General features: G+C 37.0%; 2 protein-coding genes and 1 non-coding gene across 4 annotated transcripts; 2 read left to right on the forward strand and 1 right to left on the reverse strand.

Moving 5' to 3' along the window:
- Positions 1-3343: 3343 nt before the first annotated feature.
- TRNAK-UUU lies at positions 3344-3416 on the forward strand. The gene has a single exon. It is a non-coding gene; the product is annotated as a tRNA-Lys (tRNA).
- A 2767-nt stretch (positions 3417-6183) lies between these two features.
- Positions 6184-10339, forward strand: LOC103715217 (2-alkenal reductase (NADP(+)-dependent)-like). The gene is made up of 5 exons (XM_008802782.4): positions 6184-6585; positions 7112-7289; positions 7868-8034; positions 8579-8661; positions 8826-10339. Exons 1-5 carry the CDS (start codon positions 6364-6366, stop codon positions 9202-9204), a joined length of 1029 nt encoding a protein of 342 aa, XP_008801004.1. The 5' UTR covers positions 6184-6363; the 3' UTR covers positions 9205-10339.
- LOC103715203 (acetolactate synthase small subunit 2, chloroplastic) lies at positions 10119-23807 on the reverse strand. Of its 2 annotated transcripts, none has more exons than XM_008802771.3 (12): positions 23504-23807; positions 22716-22929; positions 20948-21031; positions 19266-19334; positions 19069-19152; positions 18837-18983; positions 16232-16318; positions 15568-15672; positions 15373-15495; positions 15137-15289; positions 12337-12402; positions 10119-10511 (listed from the first exon to the last, which is right to left on the reverse strand). In XM_008802771.3, exons 1-12 carry the CDS (start codon positions 23752-23754, stop codon positions 10428-10430), a joined length of 1467 nt encoding a protein of 488 aa, XP_008800993.1. In that variant the 5' UTR covers positions 23755-23807; the 3' UTR covers positions 10119-10427. The 2 variants fall into 2 exon arrangements, with proteins under 2 accessions (XP_008800993.1, XP_038989583.1); XM_039133655.1 differs by having other exon boundaries at positions 19069-19159; positions 19231-19334.
- Between the last annotated feature and the right edge of the window lie 1302 nt (positions 23808-25109).

Genomic DNA, 25109 nt, shown 5'->3' on the forward strand with positions numbered 1-25109 from the left:
CAATATATGATTTACTCTATGTTACTCACAAGTAATTGAAGAAACCTTTCTGTTCCAAAGTAATGATACCATATGTTGTTGCTTGTCATGATGTTTTTGCTATCATTTGTTATTCTTGCCTCCTCTACTTATTTTAAAGGTAAATAAGTATACTAATATTTTTAGAAAGATTATTCTTTTAATTTTGTTGTTGTATTCCTATTTTTTGGCTTTCTGAACTTTCTCTAAACTTTTGATCAATCTGCAAGGTTTTTTCCAAATTGCACACCTCTACCTCTAGCCAAGTTCCCCCAAACACTAATCTGTGACTACAGTTTGAAATATAATCTTAATGCTGTTCAGGTCACTTCACTCAAAAAAAAAAAAAAAAATTCTCTTCAGGTTACAATATTATGATATATGCCATGCCTTTAAGTACATGAGACAAGTTTTAGTATCTCAGCCTCGCAGGTTTTAGTTGGTTAAGCCAAACATTTGCAAACACTTAATATTTTACCCATTCAGGAATATCTAATACTGACAATGTAACTGCAAATTAATGAAATGGTGGTTTGGCAAAATTGGTATATTCTCATGTCTTGCTATAGTTTGTTGTTACATTTAATTTATTGTTCCTTGAAAAAGTCTCCACTAATACTTTGTAGAATTTTGTGGCATTGATCTTGCCCTTTGGTGCTCCAAGCCCCCAGGAAATGAAGAATTGAAATATGGGGCATCAGCTGTATGCTTTAGTGCTTGTAGGGGATGTTAATTCTCTTTCACATCTACTTTTTTGCATTTACTATATGTAATTATTTGTTTAAAAACAGATCGAACCTACCATCAGATATAACATAAAAACTTGTAGATAAATTTATCTTATGTATCTTTGATTGATGAAAAATTTAATTCTTTTGAAAAAAATTTATGAAACCAGTTGAATGTAAAAATGCAGTGAATAGAATAAGTTTGATTTAATTCAATAAATATTTATATGCAGGATTAGGTATTTGTGTGTGAACTTGGAAAGAATGTCTTCATAAAAATATTCATCTTTTATCAATTTTGCGCGCATTTGATATTCTTTCATATAAATAAAATGTTTATATTTTAAGTAGAATATTTGACATAGTTAAAAAAAATAGTAATGATAAAATTGATCATATCATGATTTATAAAATTTGTATCAAAAATTAGCTTAAAAATTATTATATGAATGCTTAACATGGCTCGATATTTTCTCAGAGTTATTTATTAAATTCAAACTTTTGCACTATCTTAATGAAGCTCTGTTAAGTATAGTCAATCTGGCGTTTCTACACTATTCTTTTTTCTCTAAAGATGGAAGTATCATACATAACGTGTACGAATATAATCAAAAAAAATCAAAAAACAGTGCATTTTGCAATTAGATGTGCATTTGTCAAAATAAAAAATATATATTGTATTAGATTGAAAGATCATGAAACACAATTGTTCGTAGTAGTTGCCAACCTCTGGATCAATAAAAACTAAGGGAGATTACAAAATTATCAATTTATATTCACCCTATAATTAATATCAAGGATGATAAATATAAAGAAATAAAATATATTTATTAAGTTCACTGAAAAAGTCATGGATTCATTCATATCCATTCATTCAAAGCCAATGCTTTTTGAATGTATGATACGTCTAAAATAACATGACTTGTACCATTTGATGATTAATTTCTGTCACCTTTTTTCAATAAAATTGATTCATGGCACAACCGTGACTTGCATATGATGTCAAGAGTAACCATGAACAGCATGGTTCATCCCATATATCTATCCTTCTTAATATTTATTCGGCATATCACCAACACAAGAAAATTCCACTATGATATCTTGCAAAATTTGCAGTGGAAATACTAGGACTAAAAAGTAGAAAAGAAAATTCTCTTAGTAACAGTAGATCGCTAAAGAATGAATTTAAGGAAGGGATGAGTATGCTTCCTGGAGTATTTCCTGAAGCAACATGGGCACGTCGAATTAATATACATCCTACATTCTTACCATTGGGTATTCATTTGATGTTTGAAATTGTGTGAGTGTTAACTTTTTTTTTCAAAGTATACTGTACCGGCTCAAATCAGACGGTACAGAGCGTATCGTACTGTATTGGTATTCGATACAAATGGCATACCGATGCTATGTCAAAAAAATTGCATTCTGTACTGATATTGTACTACTGTGGCATCGGTACACAATCCGGTATTGAGACCGCGAGCTTTGGCTTTTTTTACTTTGATAATAATTGTACGCTTGTACGACTGCATCATATACCTAACTGGTTCAACATATCAACTCTTCCTACCGGAAAAAAAAAAAAAAAAGAAGTAGATAACGCTATTCTTAAGCTCTTATTCAATGGGATGTCACAAATTTGTGCCATTTCTAGCATGAATTTATGTAATTGTTGGGATTTTCTTTACCGAAAGATTGCTCTCTATCAACCATTGTGCCATGAGATCTTCCCACCCTTTCAGGTATCATAATTATATGCATCATTCCCTTTCTCAAAAAGAAAAAGGAAAGAACCTAATATGCATGAGAAGATGAGAGTGCAATGATCGAACTCTGGGCTCGTTTGGTTCGCAAAAAAAGGAGGGGGGAAAGTGTGGTCAACGGGAAAGTAATGAAATGCCTCTTGTTTGGTTGGAGTTTTCAAAGGAGAGAGATGGGAAAGTTGTATTCCCATGGGAATATGATTCCCACATTTCATGGAAAAGTCTTTCCCATGAGAAACATGGGAAAGTTACTTTCCCATGAGGTGGGAATCACTCCTTTTTTATTTTTTCCCCAAAAGACCCTTCAACATTAAAGAAGCATTAAAGAGGCATTAAAGAACTAATTTTTATTAAGGGCATAATAGGAATTATACATAACTTTCTTAGGAAAGTGGATGGTCAACCAAACATAAGCACTTTGGAAATTTGTCACTTTCCCATGGTTAACCAAACATGCCAAAAGTACTTTCCTAGGTATCCTCTTCCTAGGAATCTGATTCCCAGGAATCATATTCCTATGAGGGAAAATACTTCCCGCGAACCAAACGAGCCCTCCATGTTTATTATCCTAAATCAAATAAGAAAAATTATAGGCATGAGAAGATGAGAGTGCACTAATTTAGCTTAACCAACCCCTTTCAAATTATGGTTTAACCTTACTAGAGAATAGCGCCCCCTTCCCCCAGCCAAAACCGAAAGATAAAAAGGAAAAAATGTTTCTTTTTTATTTATTAAAAAAAAAAAAAAGAAGGGAAGGATGAAAGATTAGAGGGTTTTTTTCAGTTTAGCCGATCGTTTTATTTGTTTATAGTAGTCTTAACCCCATTCACATGAGCCGTCTTAGCTCAGCCGGTAGAGCGCATGGCTTTTAACCATGTGGTCGTGGGTTCGATTCCCACAGACGGCGTTTGTTTTTTAGTTTAGTGGTCATTTTAATGGCAATTATCGTCCAAAAAAAGTGCTTCTTAGTTTGAATTTTTCAGTAACAAATAATAACATGAAAAAAACAAAAATGTTACTTGTCATAAAACTATTGGCTGAAAGTTTAAATTCAAAATATTAGAACAAAAATGTAAATAATGAATAATAATCGTTATGCTTATTCTAAAAAAAAATAATCAAATGATATAACGTGGCGGATCAAAGCTTACTCTTGATATGCACACTTCCTTTCTAATAGGTGCACGCTCTTGACTTCCATCCATTGAGAAAAATTACAAAAGCAGCGCGTTGTGTGGAAAAAAAAAAAACGTGTATAGTACCCTCCCATCTCCGTTGCCCTGGGATATATATCGGAATAAAGGCGAAATAAACCAGAGAAGAGTTGGACTTATTCCGGATAACTCCACTCCATCCCGCAGTCAAGAATCCATCCATCTGGTTTTACTAAATGGGTCAAAAATTTAGGTCTAAATTTGATCATTTTATGACATAGATAATCTAATTCGACCTATAACAGATTGAAACAAATTACCACGTAGATCTTTTGCTACAGAATATTAGTAGTGCAACTATGCAAGTTAGGAAGCTCTAAGATAGCGTTGCTCAATTTTTCATTTTAATAATGGATAAATCTGTTTTACCTTTTAATTATACCAAATTTGTAGATGATACATGCTCTTGTCTAGCATAATTTTACTTTGCTCTAGGATTTTATTGAAAACAAGTATGTTGTTTTGACCACTTTTTTTTTTTTTTTGCATAATTGTGGATACTAAAATGTTCTTAGTAGGCTGGTTGCTGTAAATTTGCTACTCTGCACTTCATTTTCTACCTTACATTGAAGATATGCCTTCAGTTTCCAATCACAACTTGTCTTCTCCATCCCAAGTTAATCAAAGTAGCCTTGCTTTCTGAGATGGAAAATAACAACTCCAAGTCATAACTTTAGCATTTTCCAGCTAAATTGGGTTAAATCTGAAGGAACATTTCCTTCTCAGGTGCTTTCCTGAAGGCATTCACATCTATTTTGACATGAGGATCCATGGAATGATTTTTCTCAGTACAACCTTGAGAAACCTGAGGGTGTTTGCAACTTGTTCTACCTTATCAGAAAACGGATCCGGATGGGAGGCTTCAATGAAGCTGGTTTCTTCACCCGGTATCTGATTTCAGAGATGCTGCGAGAAGTTCTCTGTCTTCCATATTTCTTTCTTCTGTAGATTCTTACTCTTTTTTCCTGTATTTTTTCTCCTTTTTCAGCAAAAAAAAAATAAAATAGGATATTAAAGTATTTTAGGATTGCTAACTAGTATTTTGAAAATTAGAAATATCCAAATAGTAGCAGTAGGAGTAGCCCCCGGAGCGCTAACTCGAAATTGAATAATCGAAGGCGCACAAGAAATACTCCTCCCAGACGAAGGCTTTTGTTTGGGAGAGCTGTTGGCAGTAGAGTTTTTTAAAGTAGAATTTTTATAAAAATCTGCTTGCTGTTTGGTAACTAACTTTCTAAAATACTGTGGCACTTTAACATATATTTAGTAAACAAACTGAGAAAGTACTTTTGTATAACAAAATTACACAGCAATGTATTATACAATATAACATATATTAATACATAAATATAGGATATAGTATAATGTTACTGTAATATAATATAATATTATTATAATATAGTTATGTAACATTGCATATTATAGCATAATAATTTAATATAATATTAAATTATTTAACATAACATATCAATGTATTATGATATAATGTAATATTATATTTATAGTATAATACAATAATAAAGGTACAAAATATTATAATTATTAGCGTACATTAATTTTCTATAATATAACATAATATATTAATGTATTATGATATAATGTAATATAATATTATATTTATAGTATAATACAATAATAGAAAATAAGAATATATTTTCTTGCTCGGAAGGGAGTCTGATTCACGGCTAAGGTTCTTTGTTAGGGCTTCAACAGATTTTTAGGTTTATAAAAAGATAAAGTATGTAATAGTTATATTTTATTATGGATATTTTAGTAAAAAAAATAGTTTTTCGACAAAGCTCAAAACAACTTTTTCGGAAAGCTCCAAAATGGAGTTTTTTTTTCCAAAAAGCTGTTTTTAATTTTTTTGAAAAAGTTAAAACAATTTTTTAAAATTTTTACCAAATATTTTTTTCACCCAAAAGTGCTTTTGAAGTGCAAGAAATATTTTTTAGCCCCTCAAAAGTTCTCCAAACAGGGTGAAGTTTAGACCTGACCCAAAAAAACACAAAAAAACAAGCAATGGACGGGCATTATTATACTTCACCAAGCCAGACCGTAGAATTTAGTAGTTGATGTGATGGGTTTCTTTCGTTATTCTAAAATTTTTGACGTACCACGCGCGCCGGCCATCTTGGCCTTTTGGCTTATGTCAGAGCTGATGCACTTCTACGACTCCGTTAGAATTTAGTAGTCGTTATAATAACTGTCTTTTTTTCTATCGTATTATGAAATCTATAATGTCCCACATCCGTTGACCATTTTGGCCCTTTGGCTTCCATCAAAGCTGACGCTCTTCCATTACTCTTTTAAAATTTAGTAGCCGTTATAACATTTTTTTTTTTTTATCTGTTACTTTCTATGATCTACGATGTCCCTCGTTCGTCGACCATTCTGGCCACTTGGGCTACACCTGTTCGCATTTTAAATACGAGAAGAAGAAGAGAATGCTCCTTCATTTTCACTCTTGGAACAAAAAAAGGAAGAAAACAGCTTATGATGTGTTTGACCAGCTTTCTTTGAATGCTACTTCAAAATTCATTAATGGCAGAGAAACCTATACCATCAAAATATTTAGCCTATAAGTAGCCTTGGTTGCCTTGGAAACATATAGCATGAGAATTCGGAGAGAGAGCAGAAATGAGGGCAAACAAGAAGGTGGTGTTCAAAGATTATGTGACAGGGGTGGTGGAAGAGAGTGACATGGAGGTGGTAACAACAGATACCGTCCAATTAAAGGTCCCCGAGGGATCGACGGCGGTGCTCCTCAGGAACCTCTACCTCTCCTGCGATCCTCATATGCGAGCACAGATGACCAAAAATGATCGACGTGGTGCCATGCACAACTTTCTCCCTGGCTCGGTAACTAGTTTTCTTTCTTTTTTCTTTCTAAGTAGGAGACCTTGCTTCTTTTCTAATGATGAGCAGTTAATGTGTTGTATGATGTCAACTCAGGCAAGCAAGCATTAGAAATTGGGTTTAGCGCTTCAATTTTTTTTGTTTGCAAGGGAGCAACCACCAAGGAATGTGGTTCTTTGATTCTTCTGGGGTTATCTGTAAGCTCTGGCAGAATTAGTTCACCCTTTTTCTCTTTATTGGTGTGAACTTCTGCTATAGTAAAGGAGCAGAAGTATATGCCCGAGTTTTATATCTATATATATATATATATCATCATCATCATCATCCTTTCATCATGGACAATCCAATAAAATTAAAACAGAGTCATTTTCTGAAGCATAAAAAATTATGGCAGATCTTTGGGAATTTTAAGAAAAAAGAGAGAGTAGAATATTTATTTTGCAGATTCCCCCCTGTGAAGAAGGAAAAGCTGCACATTTAATATCTCATTAATTTTTTTATAAATCATGATTTTCTTGCTATTATGCAGGTCATAAGTGGTTTTGGTGTGGGCAAAGTTTTGGATTCTGGGCATCCAGACTTCAAGACAGGGGAGTATGTGTGGGGTGTGACCGGGTGGGAGGAGTACAGCCTCATAAGAGCTCCTGAAACGCTTTTCAAGATCAAGCACACTGATGTGCCTCTTTCTTACTATACTGGTATTCTAGGTGAGCATTTATAAATTGCAATAGTTTTTTAGTTGCATATTTCCATTGAATGGTGGTAAAATTTAGAATCACTTGATACTCTTGGTTTGCAGAGCTAGTCTACCATCCTTCATGATCTGGAACCCTCATTAAGATACCACATGTTTAGAAGGATTGTGTTTACTTAGATTGTGGTAGGGGGGCCTTTGCATTAATTATCCAGAGGAAAGCTCATGCACAGAGAAATAATGAGACTGCTAAATTAAGAACAAGAGAGAAGGAATTTTGGTCAGCTAACCTCAATAAATTATACAATGCTAAAACCTTAGGCCAATTTGGCAACAGTGTCATTCTTTTGTTTTGTAGTTTGTTTTGTTTGTTTTTTCTCTTTAAATTACCCCATGAAATATCCTACTTGTTTTCAAGCTTTCTTTTACTACCAGAATTTATGATGCCCACACAAACTTGCCAATTTTCATGTTCCAACAATCATATATCATTGTTTGTTCCAACTGGACCTTTGATTCACTTTAATCTTCTTCTTTTTTTCTGGTCACTTCGTGGGCCATCTCATTCAATTTATCTATGCCGGTCTGCAGGAATGCCAGGTTTGACAGCTTTCGTGGGATTTCATGAGATCTGTTCGCCCAAGAAAGGGGAATACGTATTTGTATCAGCAGCATCTGGTGCTGTCGGCCAGCTCGTCGGGCAATTCGCCAAACTTATGGGTTGCTACGTGGTTGGAAGTGCTGGCTCTGACGAAAAGGTGAGTGCTTTATTTAGACAATCAACTGGCTAAAATGAGAGAGAACAAGAGGAGAACCTAGTGGTGTCCAAAGGAAGTAAGGCCCCTTTGATGAAGTGTCTTGCTTCCTCCTCGTTCACTCACAAGGAAAAAAAAACAAATAGATTGTGGTCCAGCTATATGATATCTAGAATAAATTATAAGCACTTCCAAATTGCTTTGTTTTGAAATTGTTTCTTTTTATGATGTAAGATATTCTTTCAGCTGGACAAAGTTGCATGCTTATAGTTTCAGACTTTACAAATTAGCACATAGGATCTTGTGCTGCGCTTATCATTTATAATCCCTCTCTCTCTCTCTCTCTCTCTCTCTCTCTCGATGTTTGTTGCTTTTTTCCTGTGGTATGGAAATTGTTGGATGTACAAAGACATGGTATTTTAGAGAAATGAATCAAATGAGGATTCAGCATTTCAGAAAATGTGCCTGCCCTGTCATATTGTTAATAAATTTGAAGGCAAGTAGCTCACATATGCTGTTTTTTTAACTTTTGGCATCATGGACTCAGGTCAATATACTGAAGAACAAGTTTGGTTTTGATGAGGCTTTTAATTATAAAAAGGAGCCAGACTTGAATGCAGCTTTAGAGAGGTCAGCAAACTACCTTTCTCATTAAAAAGCATCCAAGTTTACTATCTTCTTGCACTAACTTTCTCCTAGTTCTAAGGTGTGCCAACCATAAATGTTTCAATTCTAATCAATGCATAGGTTAATATAATACCCACTCCAGACCTCAGAAATTTGTGATGTTTCAGGTTCTTCCCTGAAGGTATAGACATCTATTATGAGAATGTTGGTGGTTCGATGCTCGATGCGGTCCTGCTTAACATGAGGGAACACAGCCGCATCGCAGTGTGTGGGATGGTCTCTCAGTACAATCTTGAGAGATCTGAGGGTGTGCACAACTTGATCTTCCTTGTCACAAAGCGCATCGAAATGAAAGGATTCAATGTGATCGACCACTTCCATCGCCATTCTCAGTTCGTCGAGACGATCATACCACACATAAAGGACAGGAAGATTGCTTATATGGAAGATAAAGCTCAAGGGCTTGACAGTGCTCCTGCAGCTCTGGTGGGGCTCTTTGCTGGTCGCAATGTTGGGAAACAGTTAGTTGTAGTTGCTGATGAATAAATGCATGGATTAACTAGGATTCCATTACAGTTTTCAAATGGTTACAGTCGAATAATAACAAAACTTGTGAGTGATTCTCAATTCATCTTTCTTGTATTGATGTGCATTGCACACTTTGCATTGTTGCTAGATTGTCTATCACATATGTGTAAGTAGTGCCTCTGCAGCTCAGATAGGGCTCTTCGATGGTTAGCAATGTCGAAAAAGAGTTGGTTGCAATCGCCCATGAGTAAGTAGGAATCAGCTGGGATTCTACTTCAACTATGAAATAGCAATTGGTGTATTATTTGTATGAGTGGATGCTAAAACTTGCATGCGATCCTCAAATCAAACATATTGAATGCTGAACTTTAGGCGCTGGTTGGCCTATCAAAGATCAGGGGGAATTGTTTAGCCCAAAAGAAAATTCAGGTGTATCAAAGATCAATCAGTCCAGCAATTAATCAATCAAAGCATGCAGGCTGCTTGCGACAGAGGATAATGGCTTGTTACTTCTTTCGATATAATCCTCTTCACTGGCACCTCGCAAAAGAAAAATATGCGATGCATTGAAACCTGGGAGGTGCAAGACTAAACCTCCTCAGATCATTACAATCAGTCAAAGTCAGCAGTAATTACATGATCAGAAAAATATGAGTGGGGACAAACTGATCTGACCATGTCAGCTACTGTCAACGATTAATAAGAACACATGGTGAAAAGTATCAGTAGTGTAAGTTGAAAAGCTTGCTCTACTCATGCATCAAGTAGTGAAACCATGGTTTTGTTGTTTTCTCGCACGCCACTGTATATAGTAAAAGCTTAAATCTGCGTCATCGTTGAACATGAACAAAGAAAGAAAAAAACAAGCAGAGAGTCATGATTTGAGTACCAAAAGATGACAAAAACTCAAGCTGTGGAAAAGATGATTATCAAGAGGGTACATTCTCATTTAGTGATAACAAACATAATCATAACAATATAAAAACGATGTCATATACATCAGCCTGCAACAAGCAAAATATGCAATAGATTCTTTCCATGAGCTGATCACAACTAAGTTAGCTACGCGATTTGTTTATGAAGCAAACACTGATCAAGTACATTGGTATAGTTCATGAACTCTAGCCACTAATAACCAAAAAAAAAAAAAAAATCCCTGACCATGAACTTGAAAAGAAGCCAACAAGTCATGATGCATCTTTGAAACATAAGTTGGCTTCATGGAGGCAGTGCAGTTCCAATTACACTGGGAGAGAATAACCACGTAGATGTTTAGAATCCACCCCTGACTCACGAACCAGCGCAACCCGGCCAGTTCGTGCCACCTGCAATCGATGTCAGCAAAAAGAAAAAGGTTTTAATTAAAACTGCTTCTCTATGGAGTAATAGCACTAATTATATGATGAAATTGCAATTTCCCAAGCACAAGATAATCTTTACCCAAAGAGGAGGAAAAAGCAAACCAATCAGTATGTTCTTATTGGCCAAAGGCCTCACATACTATTTCAAATGCATTACATCCCGTAAAAGCCAGAATAGTAAAATGTAATACACATAATATTATGCCAGCAACTGGCCCTAGAATGCAGTATAGTGTATAATACACATGGTTCATGGATGCAGAACTAATAGGTTTTCATAAGATAAGGTTAAGCATGAAAACAACAGGAGCCAAATAGACCTTGGTAGTTTGTGGAACAGACAAGAAGAAACTAAGTTTCAAGGCAACATGAGTTTGCAAGGAGTTGAGATTTAAACAAAATTCAGGTGACTAGACAACTCCGATATAATTCTTACACACAGTGAATTCAAGAATAATCTAAAGATTGACTGCAGCACCTAGTATAGTACAGATTATTTTTTGACTGTAAAATTATTGCTGACTTTGCCTACCGGTAATGGGAAGGTCGTCTCATCTGTTACCATACGAGGTTTGGCTCCAATCTGCTAGGGGTTATAGGTGGATATATAGCAACAAGGGGCATTTTAGGCCACAGAATGGCACCTCACAAGGATGAATTGTGCAAAAGGCATTATATTAAAGTGTTCCACAGGATGAAGACAAAGTAAGCCTGACTTCTGCTGAGTTCTTCAAGTGGAGAGGGAGTCCAACAATGGGTGTCCCAAAGGGCATGAAGGCCTGAACTAGTCCATAACAATTAAGCAAATGACCAAGCACTACAAGAGCTGGAGGACCTCACAGTTCACAACATAATCTTGCACATGGTTCGTTGGACATTTGTGCGGCGGACATCAATGAGTACGAAGCAGGGTACTCAGATAAATTGAACTAGACAGTTTTAACATTGAACTAGTACTGATATACCTGTATTCCTGAATTAAGACATTAACCAACTGTGAAATGCAAAATCATACACAGGATGGTCACACGGGAAGATGATGAAAAATTTTTAAGAGCCAGAAGAACTTGGAAATTGAAACCACCCTTTCGCTCTTAACTTGAGATATATTACCATGACCTATATATTCCTATCTATCTTGGAGGGTGGTGATAAGAAGGCTCCAACAGATCACCCATAGAACCAATTCTTGGATGTCAAAGAAGAATTTCTCTGTGGAAAGACAAGTTAGATATTTCATTATAATCGAGTTGCATGAAATCGAGATATAACAGAAAGTAGGCATGGACATTGAGCAACAATGACATCCACCAGTCTATGCAAGTTCCTCAAGATGAGTCACTGAAAATAGGCTTAATAAAACGGTAACTTCAAGAATTTAGAAAATTGAATAGGTTCACTTCAGGAAAGACAGTAGACCATTAATTATGGCACAGTGCAAAACACTTGATTGACTAATATGTATGCTTGCCATTTATTTCCTTTTTGGTTTATGATATGAAACAATGTTATATAAAAATCAATTTCTACATGAAAGCAATCGAGCACTTAAAAAGAAGTTCATCAAAGAAGTATTCATGTATTTGGACCATCAGTCTTGGTATGATGCGGACTTTGTACAACCAAGTCTTTGTCCTCGGTTTATGAAATAAAACAGAAAAGAAATTAGTGAAGAAAAGAGCTTTGTTGAGCTGCAAACTGGTCAATCAAATCAAGGCAGCCTAATTCCAAGTTGAATTTTTTAATCACAGAAGCATAATATGTAAAAGGTTTAAGTCCAGAAACAAACCTCACAAATGCCATAGGGTTCCAATAACCTTTGCAATGCAACCATCTTGTCCAAATCTCCAGTAAGCTAGATTCAATAATAGAAGCTCAAATGTCAGACATTTTGAGAATTTTAAAATGAAGTACAAGCAGAGCAAGACCTCCATAAACTAAACAAGCTGGCAAGGCAAAAAGGCACCAACTCTTTCAGGAGATCCACTCAAATTCCATAATGTAATAAGCATATTATAGCAGCTGAATGAGACAAACAATTCCATACTACTGGTTAACATGCTTCTTCAATAAGAGCTGCAAATAGACTGGGCCACATGATTCTCATGTTCTGCCAGCTTGTAGTAGAATTCTACGGATTTGGCCAGTGCAGATGTAAACTCAGTTGATGGAAAGCTTAGGTTTGAAATACTGAAAATGTTTGGCCCATGAGCTATGCTTCATGCTTTTACAAGTTTGCACTTGCCACAGGTCTAGCAGTCTGAAATAGTTTACACAATTCAAATGGCATGAAGTTCAAATTTATGTACTGAATTATATAGCAACCATTATCAACCAAGATGCAATGCCCAGAGAAAAATTACTTGAATGTTTTTTTTAGTACTTATCAGTAGCATCTTGGGAAAACATGAACTTGATGACCTGATGTAGGATAGCAAAAAATAGATAACTTTTTCTGTTCTTTCATTTTTCCTCAGCAAAATTTATTTCTCTTAAAAGTTCCAATCACAAATAAATTGTAGCGCCCAAAAATTGAAAAAAAAATGTATGGTCTGTTTGAAGATGATTTTAGGTGTGACATTTCGATCCTGTCTTAGAATTTTGCCCTTCAATGAAATCCAGCAGTTCTACTTGTCAAGAAGTCTAACTGCAAGAGATTCCTTGGCTGCTTAATAAATTATTCTCAAGATTACTTGAGGAGAGGATAGCCATACAAAAATCCTGAATTAAAAATTAAAAAAAAGGAATTCCTGTATGCATGTCTGACCTATATAAGACTGCTGGGAATCCGCCACTAGCCCTGCAATCACCCCTTACTTTAGAAACCTCGATTATACTATTTCTTCGATTACGAGAAAGAATAAAAATATAAACTGAAAAGACAACTACTAATAGTGAGTTTGATCTTTTCACACTGTGTATGAGCAGTTGGAAATATTTTCCTTTAGATTTGAAGTTCCCAGGATGTCGCTCGCAATACCACCAAACAAAGATATCTTCGAACTCGTACTTGGTTATCAAAGGCTGATGCAGGCGCAGAAGTGTGGATACAGGGACGTGGCTCTCATGAAAAAGAAAAATTAATAGGAAACACTTAGGATGCAGGTATAGAGATGAGTTTCGAAGAAATTCTGAAGCAGATACACCACCGTAATTGGAAGATATTCTGCTACTATAGTTTGGAAGCAAAAGGTTTTCCAAATCCCCAGAAGGATTACCCAAGTGAGGAGAAAAGAGGGACAGAGGGGGAAAAAGGGACAAAGCTGGGGCTTTGCATGCTAAGGAGAGAAGTGAAAGCAAGCGTGGGTGCGTGGGCGGGTAGGTGGGTGTGTATGAGAGAGAGACAGAGAAGGGGGGGAGACAGGGGGCTCATGCATGAGATTCAGGTGGAGGTGAGGCTGTAAGGGGCTAAACAGCTGGTGGGATCAGGAAGTCCCGCAGGATACGATCCTATACCATACAATCTAAACATGCCCCGGTAGGAACACGAGACTAGCTGGTTGGTTAGAAGCTGCAAAGTAACAAGTCACAATTTATTTCTGAGAGGGTTAAATGCTGCACGCCAGACATCAAGTCATCAAAGACGGTTTCAGTTTGTCAAGTGGAGCATGAAAACCTACTTGGAGAAAAGACTCTTTGGTGCCTTTAAATTGCTGCGCAACAAAGAACAATGTTTCAAACGTGTGGAAACGTAGCTTTAAAGGTGCTACACCAGATAGCTGCTGACATATACATTCTTGTGGGGTATGCATACATACAGCAGATTATAAAGAAGTTCCAGAATTCAAAATAAGGTTATCTTTAGTTATTCCAAATGTATACATGTTCCCTTTAGCTTTCAAATTTATTAGCAGGTCCATTTCTCTTTTTGCAGATAAGGAAAAGTTAGTAAATTGGTCTAAATTCAAGAAAAGGTAAAATAGATTAGACTATATTGTAAACATCTAGATTATTGCACATAATTCAACCAAATTCCGAAGCTCAAATAACTCATAATATATTTGCAGAAAATCATGAATTATTCACAAAGTTCAATATGAAAAAGTGATTCTTAAAATTGTCAAGACAAGTTCTACATAACACTTTGAGAATGGAACAATTGGAGAAGCAGTTGAGTACCAGTGACTGTCACATCAAATTTCATCAACACATTAAATCCAGCTTGTAATCATAATTACTCAGGTATTTAGTTTTCAGACAGTATTAATCTTCAGCACCAGAAACATTTACTAAGCATGTCTGGGCTGGAAGGGAGTGCTAAATTAGAATTGTAACACTAATTTGACAGTTATGAATTGTGCTGAACAACCTTCAGTTTTGGCTTTGTTTAGACAGCTTCCAATGCATTAAATACAATAATCAGCTTGCATTTAAAAAAAAAACAATAGTTATCTAAATTGACTGTTGTTTTGATTTTAGTGAAAAAGAGGGAAAAAGAACTTGCTGGCCTATAAGCCATTTCTCATGCTACTTAATAACTGATTCTAAAAGAAATGTTATTGGTTTGATGCAGAGAAAAATAATTGGAAAATTCATAACCACCATGAAAAAAAATAAATAAATAAAACTATTATGAGGAAAAGCACTACCTGAAGCGTGATTGTATGATCAGATACATCGACAGCTTTGGCTCGAAAGATGTCAGCTATGTCCAGGATGTCCCTTCGGGCAGCAGTATTTACGGCAACTTTTATAAGCATCAGTTCTCTTTCAGCAAAAGGCAAATGGGTTATATCCTGAACCTGAGGTCCATGTGATTTGCTTTTAGACATCAATATTTAACATAAGCTTATAGTTGCTCAAGCATGCATCATGCATGATTTACCTCATGAACATCAACAAGCTTGTACAGCTGTTGGACTAATTTGCCAATCGATTCATCAGTTCCAGGAACAACAGTGGTAATACGAGAAATACCTTCCTTTTCTTCTGGACCGACAGCAAGACTCTGTTCAGGAAAGAAGAAATTGAGCACGCGATATGTCCCCTTAAAACAGTGAAAGAAAAGAGAAATAGAAACCTGAATATTGTAGCCCCTACGAGAAAAAACGCCTGTTACAATGTTGAGAACCCCAGGAGAGTCATTTACGAGTATGGATAGAGTGTGCGAACAAAGACCACTTGACTAGGGCAACAAAAAAATCAAGCATTAGATCAATAGTCCAAATATGTTGTGAAGTGCATTTCAGAGAAAAAGCCCAAGATTCTGTGATCAAATATCTAAATAATCATTCTCAGATTTTATATTAAGGATTCAGGACATGGTGGTTAGAATCCTGATAAACAACTCAAACAATTTATCAGCAAACTTGAATGAACTTGCATCGCATGAAAATAGTTAATCTTATATATAAAAGACAAATTTAATATGTCACTCAATAATTCAACTTATTACTATGAGACGTCATAAGAACCATTAAGGTGAGAATTAGTTTGTCAAATCTCCAAGCCACTATCAAAATAACATCATTTATCAATAGAAACATGAATTGTATTTCAGAAAGGAAGGAATGCCAGAGAACTTGTAGAACTTATCCTGAACTAAAAGTGGAAAAAAAAAAAGGAAAAAAACATAGAATTGATGTTCAATAATATAATTATAGATATCCCAGATCAGTTAGTTTATTTAGAATATAGACAACTGGAAAAGTAAATCTATCAAAACAAAATCACTGGAAACTTACATCTTCATCATCGAGAACACCCCAATGTGCATCAAGAACTTGACTCACTGCAGAGCTCTCATATGGCTCCACCGGGTAGACATCTCCCTTCATGCAAATATAACTAATAAAAGTCCATACAGGATACTCAAATTGAACAGTGACATAGAAAGAAAAACAAATGTCTTGATGTTTAATGAATGAATGAAGTGATATGAACTGACAAATATTCATAAACTTTACCGGGTAATGTTATTTTAATAATGAACAAAAATTTCGAAAATAGAGAATTGCTAAAAGTGTTATTCAGGAAAATTCTTAACGAAGGCACTTTGAAATTACCATTTACTGGAACGTGTATTATGGTTAGAAAAGAGAATAAAGATAATAAAAAGGTGGTGAGCAGTGATTTATTAGCTCCAGTTAACTATGAATAATTGAGATACTACAACTTCAGCACTTATATCTGGAAGTAACAAGTGATTTGGAACTGATATGGACCTGATCGGCCTATGAATGAAAGATAATATACCATACTGGTCACTTATACTAAAAATCTCAGTCAGATGACAAGGGGGGAGAGCATTTGAAGAAGATATTGTTGTTCTGATTTCTTAAGTTGCTAATTTTTAAGTTAAAGCACAGCAGTATTTCCAACATTAGGTATCTCCTGATAATGTGTCAGAGACAAGAGACAGTCACTTGGCATAAGCATCATCACACCACATGTTACAGATAAAAAAAAAATCAAATTTCCTTCTCTTTTTTACTGCTATGTGAAATGATCGCTTATTATGTTGCAAGTGGTTAAACCTATGAATTCATGAAGTAAACAAGGCCACAAATGTAGTGTTATGTAAGCCCTTTGGTGCATTCTAAGAGCCATTTGAACCAAGGTCTGCTGACCGTGCCAATTCAGTTTGGGCCGTACCGAACCGGACTAATCAATTATCAGCACAGTTCATTCCATCAGTTCAAAACATAATCCTTACAGCACCAACAAAGAGAGAGACGGAGGGGAGAGAGAAGAGAGCGGGGAGAGGCAGGGAGGGAGAGAGAGAGAGGAAGGAAAGGAGAAAGATGGAGAGGGAGGGGGAGAGAGAGGCCGAGAGAGAGAGGACTTGAAACCTTCATTAGAACAAGGAATCCCTAATTGTTTTTGCTGATTTAGTATTGAAATTGGCAAATAGTTTGCTTACTTCATTTGCCAATTTCAATTTAAAATCGGCAAAAATAATTAGGGATCCCCTATCTCGTTCCTATATCAAAATGAAAGAAGGGATCCCCTGTTCCAATGAGGGCTTTCAAGCCCTCCCTCTCTCTCGACCTCTCTCTCTCTCTCCACCCTCCCTCTCCTTCTCTCTCTCTCCCTTCCTCTCCCCCCTCCCTCTATCTCTCTATCTTTTCCTCACTCTCCTTCTTCCTCTGCCCCTCGCTCTCCAGCTCTCTCTATGTTGTTGTGCCCCAAAATGGCACCGTACGGACTCGTACCATGCCAAACCGGTCGCCGGCCGGTACCCCCTCCAGTACTAGTTCGGCAAACCTTGATTCCAACAATAACAACTTATAGAAAATTTTGTATAGATCTAATTTCCAGAAAGCAGTAAAAAGGCTATTGTAATGGCAGATTTAAAGATACATTCAGCATTTAAAAGCCATCTACTACTTATCCCCCAGCAGAAGACTCTTACTTGATCTTTCACATCTCATAACACATTTCTCCTTAGTTCTTCATGTTTGTGTGTCAATTGTTACTAGGTTATTGTAAGATAAATTTGCACATTTTTGTCACCACACAATTAGATGATTACATTTTGAGACTTCTCAATCTAAAAGTGTTAAATTAATCAACAAACTATATAAAGATTGTAAAGTCTGATATTTATCTCCAACTTCTACTATGTCACATTATGTAGTTCTTTCAGAATTCTTTAATTTGTAAATAATTTTTAAACTCTGTTTTTAAGATAAAAGGCACTGGACCAGAAAAAAAATCCACCTTACCACCATAACTTGCAAACTTTCCATTTAGGCACAAATCGTGATGAAAACAATACTGTGTTTTAAAACAAAGACTCATCAAGGAACTGGAGAGACTCTTGGTACATCACATCATTTGCTTGAACTCAGTTAATTCTTGAAGTTTGCAGGCTATGAACAAACCCCCAATGGAGTGAGACAAGATGCAAAAGGATGTCTATTGTCATAAGGAAATGACTAGAGAAACTGCCATAGGTCTGAATTTGAAGGAAAGTTACCTATCAGACATTTAAGGGATGTGCATAGGGCTGATCTGGGGACTGGTTGTGGAGATAAAGTAAAAAGGAATAGTCTGTTGCAGCAAGTGACTAACGAAGATATTACAGAGATAAAGATGCATGGCATGCAAGGGATAGATTTTTTGCTCCATACAGATCTTGTATTCTCTCATTCGACGGAATCTTTCTTCCTGGCATAAGAATGTTTGGAACCTAGCTTTGTGCGAATTCTCTTAAAATCCATGCAGTAATTACATGGACATGAATCCATTTTATAATTCAAGATATAAGAATCAAGCTTTTCAATGATAAAATGTCATTCATGCTATTCTTGACCAAAAAGTCCTCCAGTAATAAGAGGTACATACTTCTGTTGATTGTCCCAATTCGCCAGTAAATGTTCTATTAGTAGACCTGAGAAGAGTGCTTGCAGGCCCTTCCAGATCTGGGTACGAAGCTGCAGAAAACCTCCAGAATGGGGCATTCTCCCCCATCTTCTCACGCCTCAAAGCAATCTAATGGACAACAACAAAATTCAGAACCCACAAATTGAAAGGGTATGCACAAGTATGACACTGCTAAGTCTTAAAAACTAATTACCTTGCCAGTTCTTGCTATTTCTTTTATTCCAAACTTATTCAGGTTTCTCCGAACTGCAACCACTTTCCCAGGATCTCCAGTTACCTGCATCCTTGGCCAAAAAAATATGTTTCAATATTAAGGTTTGTGTGTATAACAGTCAAAAATAGTAAGAACCAATACCGGTTGTCAATGAGAGAAGGTTCAACAGGTGTCACCTCAATGGTTAGTGAATGTTCTGAAATATCAACGATTTTTGCTCTGAATATATCAACCAGACCCATGACCTGCAGATTGGAAGTAAGCAATATTAGCAACAAAGTTTAACTCCTCAAAGAAAGAATAGCTAATTTATGCTTAGGCAAAGTCAAACTGATGCTAGGAACCTAAAAAGAAAATGATACCATATAGCAAAACACCCTCAAGGCCTTTAAGTTACATTTTTAAAAAAAAAACTCCATTTACATTCCATTTTTTTGCAAATTAAATAGGATCTTTCCATTTTACAAATTAAAGAGGATTAAAAGACATTAAGAATAAGGTCGGAGGAACCGGTACCGGGCATCGTACCGGTTCTCCGGCGGCACGAGCCAGTAGGGACGTGTCGGACTCGTACCGACGAGCGAGAGCATGGTACCATGGGAGAGAGGAAAAGAGAGAGAGAAGGGGAGAGAGGGTGGGAGTCCACGAAGAGCCGGCGGAGGCCACGGAGAGCCAGCGGAGGCCGCAGCCGGTTCTCCTGTTTCGAATGAAACAGGAATTCGAAACAGGGGTCCAGCCACAGCTTAAGAAATTTCGCGATTTTTAAGTGAATTCGGCAAATCGCTTGCCGACTTCACTTAAAAATCGTGAAATTAAAAAAATTCAGAATTTTTAAGTGAAATCGGGAAGCAATTTGCCGACTTCACTTAAAAATTTCAATTTTCGACTTCACTTAAAAATTTTGAAATATTTTAAGCTACGGCTGGACCCCTGTTTCGTTCGAAACAAAGGAACCGGTTGCAGCTTCGCCTGTCGCGGCCTCCGCCGGCCCTCCCTCTCCCTCTCTCTCTTTCCTTCCCCTTCTCCAGCTCCGACAATAAGTCTCATTTCCGTTGCCGGAACCGTACCAGTAAGCCACTGATACAGCTCGGATTGGATGGAACCACCCAGTTTCTGCACGGTTCCGCCAATCTTGATTAAGAAGAATCAATCACTCAAAGAAAACCTCTTCCAACTATGAAATTTCAAGGGGAGCACCTAAAGGCAGTATCAGCCATGTCATTGCCTACTTTCTTTCTAGTTGGCATTATATACATCATAAGTAATAGCAGCTTTAACATTTATAGGACTCTGTGCACCATTTGAAACTTTATATTTTTGTGCCATGTTGAACAAGTCAATCTCTCCTCCTACTAAGTTCCATGGTCAAGGCATGGAAAATTTGATGCAGTTTGCCAAATTTTGACCTACCTGTTCTGATGTATCAACAGAAACACAGTTTTCTACAGGTGCACAATCGCTTCTGGTCGCCACCTATCCATCAATGAGGATTTTTCACAAATTATCCAAATGTGACATCTATAAAGTATCGAAACTAAAAGTCTTTGACTTTCTTTAAAGTGCTGAGCCACCACAGCCCACAACCTATCCTAGACCAAAAGAAAATGTCACTTTTCATGATCTTTGCCATCCCATAAACAAGTGACCTGAGAACCAGAACACCTATTTGATGGAGTGTTATATCTGATAAAAATGGGTTTTTAATGATGTTTCCATCATTTCATCCGATGCAAACATTTCAGCATGTGACATTAAGTTGTCATGATATAGATCTGCATTTACCATCAACAAAATTTAAACTAATATAATGTTTAAAATGCAAAACAACATAAATAACAGGGATAGAGTGTGAATGTACCTCTTGGCGCCTTTCAGGACCCACATTGAGTTTTATAAGCATCAGCTCTCGTTCAACTTGTGGTTCCTTTGATAGATCTTCGACCTGGTGATAATATTAGAGACATACAGTGCATCAACTAAAAGAATATGTAGAGCTGTAGAGGATCCTTCTGAATTGTTAGGTGATTAATATACAGTGCTGTTCAACTTTATTATAAAGAAACAACCAGAAACCTAAGAAAGCTGATGGATACCCACAACAATGGTAACAAGGTTCTTAGTATTGATGCTAGTAAAGGCTCACTGATTCTGAAAGTGCTTCTTTCTACCCCATAGCCATTGATTATTGATATATATAAAATAATAAGTTTCCCTCCAGAATTAGCGGTGAGGGTAGTAATTATAGCATGCTGTTGTCTCCATCTCTCCATCTCAGCTCTCTCACAGAAATCATGCTCCGCCATAGCCCAAACAGCTACCTTATGGGTAATTGACAGCACCATTGTATTCTTTGAGTAGGACAAGGCCTTTGGATAATGTAGACATCTCTGGTTGTTCTAGTGACATATATTTTGGTAACCATGGCTTGTTGATTGAACTTATATTCATTAATCAGTTCTAGAATTAACATGGGGGCTACATCAAGTTTATGATTATAATTCTTGCTTGAACTCCAGTGAGAGAACATTAACTTTAGCAATGAAGGTAAAGATGTAGAGTACAAAGAGTTGGAATTACATTTCTTCATCAATCATGGTAGTTATAGCACTAAAGCTTGTCTTGAAATAAAGAAAAGAGATAACCCTCACTAATTTCTCATAACAGCCATAATACGAATATTTGGAGTTTAAAATTTTAGAGAGAAATCAGTAAAAAAGGGTATTCCAGTGATTCTTTAAAGAGGACCTTGTTTATTTTCAAGAAACAAGTTGGAAAGGTTTGACTATTTTGTGTTTTGGGATGTGGGCAACCAGCAATCTGATTTGCTTGAAATTTCTCGGTCCGAAATGAAGAACCAGGGAAGGTCACTTGTTTAGTTGGACTCTCGAGTCTTCGGGGAAAAATCGTTCAAAATTGAAAGAATTGCTTTGGATTGGCCATGCCTATGCTTCACTGACAGTTTATAAACATCGCTGGGCATTATTTTGCCCAAAAAAGGAAAAGAAAATGGAAACAAAGAGAGGGAGGATCAACGATATCTACCAGGCACATTTTGCTTACTTTATCATATGACATGACTTGTTGGGACACCCTTTTTATATTAAAAGCTGGACCATCAAAAATTAGATTCTTCGGTATTATTTTATTACCTAGTAATTAATCACCATTTAACTAAAAAGAGTGGTGATTTCTTTGATGATATAAATTCTACTTATAATAAGACTTAGAAGTTTCGATTAGTTACTTTTATTTTATTCCTCCAAATCTATTTTTTTATCCTACCACAATGACCAAATTTATTATCTTCAAGCATAAGAATAATAGTGTACCCGGTAGAAGAGATTTCAAAATCATCACAAACCACCCCTTTTTTCATTCCATGAGTCTTCCTTTTTGTATATGGCATCGCCAATTCCTCTGGCAACATCTACTAATGCGGAACTTAATCTGAAAGCCATGTTCCAATGGACCAATTGCATAAATCTACCATTAACTGGTCTGAAGCAAATACTAAGAGGTTGTAAACCTACGTTTTTTTGTATTTGGATAAGGGTTAAACAATGCTCAAAATCCAAAAAAAGAATAGTGCATGTTGATGTTCAATATACTACAAAAGGGAGACTTGCCTTCAGAACATTCACAAGTTTATGTAGCTGCTCTACAACTTGTCGCAGTACTCTGTCAGTCCCTGAAACAACAATGGTGAACAACGCCTTGTCCTTATTCAAGCCAACTGCAAGTGACTCAATGTTATATCCCCTTCTAGCAAAGACTCCAGCAATTCTGTTGATCATTCCACTTTCATCTCCAACAAACACTGAAATTGTATGGCGCCTCACCCTACACTTGCGAAAAATGCTATATTAGAGAACATTAACATATGATGTAACAAAGAACTAGAACAATAAAGCAAAAGACCTACTGAATATTGGACGACAAAAAATGCACATTGGTATGTAAATTCAATGCAGGAAAAACTAAATTTTCAGCATATCCAAGTACATTTAGAGGGGCCAAGAAAGCTTTTTAGATGGACAATGCCAAAATTATATATCTATATGGGCGTAACAACACAAGAAAAACTAAGATCAAGACCGAACTTAAATTAAGAGAGACAAAAACACCATGTTGTGAAATATGCTTGACATATTGATACCATAAAACAAAGTTTTTAACAGACTAGCAGAAATCGAAGATCAAAGAAAGCATTTTTATCAGAGAAACATTTAAGAACTACCATATAAAAGAGACATCTTTACATGGATAATGCCAGAATTACAAAATATAACTAAAGACCAAGCAAACAGCATTCATAAAACGACCTAATCTAATTCATCAACAACCCCATTACTAAAATCTAAAGAAAAGAAATAGGGGCATTGTGGGGGAAAGGGGAGCAAAGGCGAGGCCTTACGAGTGCCTGGGCCTTGGGGGCGGCGGGTTGGGGACGGAGACGGAGGAGGCCTCGTTGTTGGGCCTCTCGAGGCCGCTGGCGCCGGCGCGGATTTCGAGAGCCCGCGGCGGCGGCCTCGACGCGAGCGCCGCCCGGGAGAGATCGACGGTCCTCGAGAGCCCGAAGCTGAAGCCCACCTCGCGAGAAGATTGGGACCGACGAAAGGAAGTCGCCGCCGTCAGCGGCGAGGGACGGACCGGAGCTGTCGCCATGGCCGGAGGAAGAGCACTGAGAGGAGGAGAGCTGAAGCGAGGCAGCGAAGTGAGGGCTTGGTAGGGTTTATGAAGATGTTCTAATGACGTTATTACCCTTATACTTTCATAGAACGACGGGACACGTTAGGGGAGGGATGGGAATGGGTAGAATAGTCATTTTAGGGGGAAGCTGTAGGGTTTGGACTGGGGCTGGATTGAGATTTTAATTTTTATAAAGATGCGTGGGGTAAGGGGGGTTCTATATACACCCCCCCTATTGCTAAGGACACCCCCAAAAACCAAAAAAAAAATACCCAAACTAACCTTTAGTGTAATTACCATATTGCCCTTGAAATTTTCTCAGTACACCCCCCCTTCCTCCTCCTCCGTTTCGTTTTGAAAAGAAAAAAAAAAACACCCCTCAAACCCCCCTTAAACCCCTCGATCCATTTACATCGTTTAGGCGATCTTTGAAGGAGATTTAAGCCCCATTCGAAGCATGGACAAGCAACTAGTGATTTGGGATGAATAATCGGCCGTAAAGGTACGTGTTCCACCTTGTTTCGAAATTTTTTTTTTTTCACGGTTCGTGCTCCGTTCGGCACTGGATCGCCGAACAAAAGGCTTCTGTTCGGCTGAACAGTGCCGAACAGAAGCCTTCTGTTCGGCAACCCTCAACCGAACAGAAGCCTTCTGTTCGGCTGCACAGTGCCGAACAGAAGGCTTCTGTCCGGCACTGTGCAGCCGAACAGAAGGGTTCTGTCCGGCACTGTTCAGCCGAACATAAGCCTTCTGTCCGGCACTGTGCAGCCGAACAGAAGCCTTCTGGTGCCAAATCGCGTGCCGTGCTGAATTTTGTGCCGAACAGATCCTCTGATTCATTAATTCTTGGTGATAAATTATTTTATATGTAGGGCTATGCTACAACCGAATCGAGTATAATTGGATCAGAATTTGTACTGGATTACACAAGCGAATTTACAACTTACGAGGTATTATAATGTATTGTGCAATTTTGTATTAGTTTAGCGAGCTATTTTTACAACTGTGTACTTACATAAATTGTTTAATGTATAGATCTTCAAGAGTAGAGAGGACTTGTGTAATTGGTGTCGTGAAGCTGGGAGGCGAAATGGTTTTGTTGTTGTAATCAAATCATCCGATGCAGGTACCATTTCTAAGAAACCCAGAATTACGTTAGGTTGTGAGAGGGGTGGGACGTACCGAACCAAAAAAGAAAAGCGAATAAAGACTGCCTGTGGGACAAAGAAGTGTGGATGCCCTTTTGCATTAAGAGGAAAGAAATTGGATACTGCGGATGATTGGATATTACTGGTCGTATGTGGAGTGCACAATCATCCCGCTGCAGAGAA

This window comes from Phoenix dactylifera, chromosome 14 (genome assembly GCF_009389715.1).
Source record: "Phoenix dactylifera cultivar Barhee BC4 chromosome 14, palm_55x_up_171113_PBpolish2nd_filt_p, whole genome shotgun sequence".
In the NCBI taxonomy this organism is placed as follows: domain Eukaryota; kingdom Viridiplantae; phylum Streptophyta; class Magnoliopsida; order Arecales; family Arecaceae; genus Phoenix; species Phoenix dactylifera.